Source organism: Suillus subaureus, assembly GCF_016647635.1.
Source record: "Suillus subaureus strain MN1 chromosome Unknown BJ212scaffold_4, whole genome shotgun sequence".
In the NCBI taxonomy this organism is placed as follows: Eukaryota; Fungi; Basidiomycota; class Agaricomycetes; order Boletales; family Suillaceae; genus Suillus; species Suillus subaureus.
The window spans coordinates 1,777,965-1,783,575 of record NW_024538560.1 but is presented as its reverse complement, the minus strand read 5'-3'; the positions used below and the strand labels follow the sequence as shown (position 1 = coordinate 1,783,575).

At 43.7% G+C, this 5,611-nt stretch overlaps 2 protein-coding genes across 2 annotated transcripts; one reads left to right on the top strand and one right to left on the bottom strand.

Moving 5' to 3' along the window:
• Positions 1-604: 604 nt before the first annotated feature.
• BJ212DRAFT_1534014 (HAD-like domain-containing protein) lies at positions 605-1,720 on the bottom strand (the record flags this gene model as incomplete). The annotated part of the gene is made up of 7 exons (XM_041341797.1): positions 605-886; positions 944-1,008; positions 1,062-1,148; positions 1,300-1,314; positions 1,343-1,418; positions 1,476-1,533; positions 1,591-1,720. The coding sequence occupies 7 exons, from the start codon at positions 1,718-1,720 to the stop codon at positions 634-636; spliced, it is 684 nt and encodes a 227-aa protein (XP_041197958.1). The 3' UTR covers positions 605-633.
• Positions 1,721-4,859: 3,139 nt separating this feature from the next.
• Positions 4,860-5,156, top strand: BJ212DRAFT_1261729 (uncharacterized protein; the record flags this gene model as incomplete). Its single annotated transcript, XM_041330201.1, has 1 exon — positions 4,860-5,156. A coding segment is annotated over one exon (297 nt), but the record flags the coding sequence as incomplete, so codon positions are not given.
• Between the last annotated feature and the right edge of the window lie 455 nt (positions 5,157-5,611).

Below are 5,611 nucleotides of genomic sequence, written 5' to 3'. Positions count from 1 at the left end.
GCTGCATGATTGTGAAGGAACAACGAACAAGGCTCTGATATATGAATCTGATCATAACACTGTCCAGACAAAATGCAGTGCATACAATTGAGGAGATGCTCACATCTCCACAAAACCTATCAGCATGCCGCAGTTGCAGCAGCATGAAATGGAGGTGAGCTTTACAGGAAGCGAAGATATTGCAGAGGAAAAAGCACTTGGAAAGTGGGTCCTCAAGACCAAATGGTGATCCCTTGCATAAAATGAAGCACACTGGCCATGAGCATGATTGATGCACTGCCAAATGAGTTATGAGCATTTGGAAAGCATTGATCTAGCGTAAACATGCATTGAAGCAAGCTAGTGGTTAGAAGTAGTCTAGGTCATGCCTGAATATACTGTAGCTGTTTGGATTTGGTCTAGGATCTCTGAAGACTCTCAAAGAGAGCTCATGCATAGAGTCCTCCCAATGACTGTCAATTGCATTTGTGCAATATAATATGATCTGCTCATTTGCATTGCTGCCCTGAAAATCATTGTCAATTAAGTTACCTTACTTCGCTTGCTCTATAATGTTGGGATACAAATGGGCAAGTGAAAATTCTGCAATACCTCAAGGACTTACAAAGTATGTACCAACTGCGAGCTTCAACTTCATTGAGCTTCACATATCAACCTCACCAGCTGCTCAAAATCTTTAACAAGAAGATCCACCTCACCACCGTCCTTCTTGCTATGCATGCTCTCCCTTACCTCATGCAAATCTTCAGTAGGGCATGGTACATACATTGTCTTGAAGCCTATGCTAGAGGCAGTGATGAGGTCAAACCTGTGCACAGTGACCATTGCTATCTTGTGAGGAGGTAAATAAAGGTGGTATGCTGTGGATTGGTAGACCTTTTTGTTCCTGTGCAGACATCAGGCGGGGGGATGATACACACATCTAAAAGTGATCAAGATGCACAGTTTGTAAGATCTGGACAGTTTGGATGTAAAGATACCATCCCAGGGAACACCTTGGTTCTTTGCCTGTAGCACTGATCAGGGGAAAGGTCTGGTGCGTAATGTGGTGACTCAGTGACCAGATCGAGAAGTAATCTGAAGTTTCCATTAGATAGAGTGAGGATGTTGATGTGGTGTTTGAGTTCTGTCAGGCTGGGGATGGTGTCCTGATATGCTATTAAGATTAAGGGGTGATTGGTCAGGTTTGTCTCTGCAATTTATTGAATGTTCGTACCATCCAAGTTGTGCTAGATAATGGTCAGTTCTATTGAATTCGCCCCAGACATCTACAAGATGAGATCAGTGTGAGGTAGTGACTATATTGTCCAGTATCTGCGATATGGTCAGACACAGGTCATACACATGGAGAATGCATTATTTGTTGGTGAATGATGTCTGCATTGAAAGTACCCTCCCCATCCTGTAATACTCTTTTGCTGTATGAACACACACGTCATGTTTTAGAAGTAAAGATTGAAGAGTGATAGACTTACACATGATCACAATATCCGGCTCTCCATTCTTCTGCAAAATTGACTGCATCTTGTGAGCCTGATAGATGAGATCAGTGCAAGATCATTTTACAGGAATGTGGGATCCATTACTTACCTTCAAGAAGCAGTCTCTTGCTAAGGCAGGTGACTTGGCGAGTGACTGTGCTGTGCCAGTTAAGGATGGTACCCAATATGTCAAATAAGCAGACGTCAATTTTGTGGAAGTTGAGGTGTTCAGTGCTCATTGTGGTCGACTTGGTGTGCTCCAAGGATTTAAGCTGGGAAGAATGGGATCAGTTGGTACCAGTCATATGTCAGCACTTGACATTCATCACTGCACAAGCATAGTGTAGGATCAGTGCATCACATGTCATGCATTCATGTATTGGATAGAATGGCTCTCTGCGATTGAAAGATAGTCTGATTAGTCCATCATCGTTTTTTATGTGGAAGTAGAGCATGTGTTGAAAGGTGCCTGGTGTCTCCTGGACTATTAATCACAATGCAAAGATGTATCAATAAATCTAGGAACTAGCCACTGCAGCTAGCTGCTGGACGTCAACAATATAAAGTTTGATTTTTACATAAGCTAATGTGGCACCCTGGACCTGCCAAGCCTACTATTTCAAATATGAGTTTGCTGGTGTCCAAGCTTCAAGATCTTGAACATCCTGCCCCACTCACTGGCAAGGAGTACTGTCCACAGAAACATCTTAATGCAATTGATATACTCTACATGACCTTTAAATGGTCTCACAATTCAAGGTCAACAGTTGCTGTATCTTGCACGATGATGTCCAAACTGTCATTCACTGTCTGCTGCAAACCCCCAGCAGCCAATGATGACACAGCCAGCAATAGATCCAAACTCTCAGTGCTGAGCCCTCCCTCACCACCTATCTAGTGACATCAGCTGAGCTTCTAGCTCCCCACTCACAGGTTCTTCTCGTACTTTCAGCTCCCCAGAGGATTCTGACAACGACAAAGAGGAGAGTGGGATTGTGTTTGCTGATGGTGGGCATAAAGATGAGCCAGACTCTAGATGAAGACAACCATCTTGAGGATGAGCTTATCACTTCTTTCAACAAGTTTGATGCATAGTGGTGTGTCTCGTTCCACTCTTTCCAACATTTCTACTCATCTAGTGTAAATGTCAAAAAGGCAATCTCTGCACAGGCATTAACACCATCCTCATAAACACTGTATTCAAACCCACCCCATCAAACGACTTTCCAGGTCTCTACACAGAGTACAACATGCCTTCAAGCCCATTTCTGTGCTGCCCAAACTGCATATACATTGTTCTACAATCCATATAGCACTCACACACAACTGTCTTCTTCATTGATACCCAATCAGGAGCGATGACATTAGGTGATGGACCATTGTATAGCTGGACTGTACACACTACTGATGATCAGAGTTGGTCTATTTGCTTGAGGAGTATGCCTACTACCCCTTGAGAAGTCTTATCAGGGGTGTGGTTCTTGGAGTGAGCTGTGACATTTTGCTGGGGGTTGATGGTATTGAGCATGGTGAGGGATTGTGGATGTCTTTCTCTAAGCTGCAGAGGTGTGTGTATTGTGTGTTTTTATGTTACTTCACCAAGCTATAACCTACCTTGTTTCCATAGACACCCAAGACACGAGGTAGTTTGCCTCCACACTTCATCACCATTCCAACAAGAATAATTCCTACGTGCCATAACCACCTTCCTCAACAGCACTCTGTACATGCGTCCAACTCCACAGCTTCCAGAATGTATCACCTCACATTCGATTGCAATAGTGCAGTTTCTACTTCCCAGCCCTCAAATTTGGTTGAAAACGATCTATCCTACATTGCCACATGCATATGATTGTTTTTCATGTTGATGTTAAGGTCGTATGCTCAAGGGGGTTGGATCACAAGGGCTTGGCCTCAGCTTGTATGCTGTGCCCCTTTCCCGAGTATGTGCCCTTAATTTCTGGGGGCTAGAATAGTCATCCGGAGTTTCCGGGATTTGACTAGGGCAGATAACAGATGTCCGGATCTGAAACATGAGATAAATCCGATGGATGTCTGGATGTTACTTGGACAAGTGGATAAGGCTAATCCAGATGAAGTCCAGACTAGAAACTAACAGAGGATAGACTACCCTAAGGTAGAGTCGGAGATGTAGTCTAGGATGCAATCCTAAGACTCAGAATATGACAAGAGACTTGGCTCAAGTCTGGAGGACACAGGAATGAGCAGGAACTAAGATGATATTCAAACTAAAGTATTTCCAAGAGTTACAGGAGGTTTATATACTGTAGGTATCATATAGGAATCAGTCAGCAAACACAAAGGCTATGTATGAAGCATATGCAAAGTCTATTAGTAAGTAGGACAGATCACCAATAATGCATATCAGAAATGAAATGTATGTAATGGATCAATAATCAGAAGGGAAACATAGTTAACCAGAGTCCGGAGACAGGGGAAGTCTAAATGGGGTTGGGTGCTGATATAGAGTTTGGATTCCAGAAGGAAGATAAAGATAGATCAGATCATTGGAGATCCGGATCTCAGATCCAGATGTCCAGAGAAGCAGATTTAGAGTTGAGGGTCTGGAATGGCATATGACAGTTGAGCAGTTTCTCCAACACTTCATGTAACTCCTCTGAGTGCACATGGCTTACTGCAATGTCATCTCATTTCGTCGATTCCCAAAATCTGCACATGCACCAGATGCAACCAAATTTCTCTCTTATCATGTCTCAAACCCCTTCCTAATGGAGGACTTTCTGTTTTTCAAGACACATTTTATCCAAATCCTAAATTTCAAAGGTGTCAGGCTTGCTTGCAATGCTTGGCTCCTCACTCATCTTAGGTTTTCAGTCAACTTCCAGCCCATTTGCTTTCAGTTTGTCTAGTTCATCAATTGCCTTCCCACGTGGAAGCAAACCGTGGTTCTGGATGAGCACACTTCCCTTGTCTATGCCATTGCAATTTCTCCAAATGACCGTATCCTTGCAAGCACATAATTGGACAAAATAGTGCAATTGTGGAGCCTTGACAATGGACAACCTATCAGTTCATCTCTCAAGCACTCAGAGGCATATCATTTTCTATGGATGGAAAGCTACTAGCAACTGCCTGTGAGGATGAAAACGCGTACACATGGGATGTTGCTATGATTGTCCAAGAAGCTGGCCTCAATGACCTTCTGTCAGATTCAAAGGTGGGCATGTCTTATGTTATACTTTCTTACAACTGAGTGTGCTCTGCTAGGCTAACAAGTTGGCACTCCGTGTAAGTGACACATTCATAAAAAGACATCATTTTGTTCAACATATACACTCTAGCTAGGCTGGTACTGTGCGAAGTCTGGTCCAGCGATGTCCACCTGCTTATCAAATACCCACCAAACCTGTCATCATATTCATTCCATCAAGATGCCAGTGCCAGCTAACAGTTGACAACTTGTTGATCCACTGTGGAGCAGATAGCAATCCTGATCACTTCTTGAATATTGAAGAAGCTGACTTGCAGCCCCACCTTGACCACATCAGTGACAAAGGTCTTGTGGAATGCCTGAAACATGGCATTGGGTATTATCATGAGGCACTTGATAAGCAAGACAAGCACATTGTCGAATGTGTATTCCAGTCTGGAGCAATCCAGGTTTTGGTGGCATCTAAGGTGTGTAATCCATGACCTTTCTACTGATCAGCAACTGAGCATCTGCAGGACACTGCATGGAGTCTACCCGTTGCATGCTATATGGCAATCATAATGGGTGTGCAATACTATGAGGGCAAAGAGCATCAATATGTTGACTATCCAGTCATGGACATCCTACAAATGATAGGTTGTGCTTGTAGGCTAGTGGAAGACGAACGCAGCCAGTGTGTCCTCATGTGCCAGCAGATGTGCAAGGACTTCTACAAGAAGTTCCTTGCAGAGGGTCTGCCCATCGAGTCTCACCTGCCTACCCATCTGCTGCATGACTACTTTAGTGCTGCCAAAGTCTGGTTCAGTCCAGTTCTTTGGGCAAATTTTCCAAACACCAAACCAAACCACAGGTTCAGCCATTTGGCCAAACCCTGGACCAAATGTCACCAAATGCATTTGGGAGGTCCAGTTCACATTCAAACCAGGTTCGACCACCA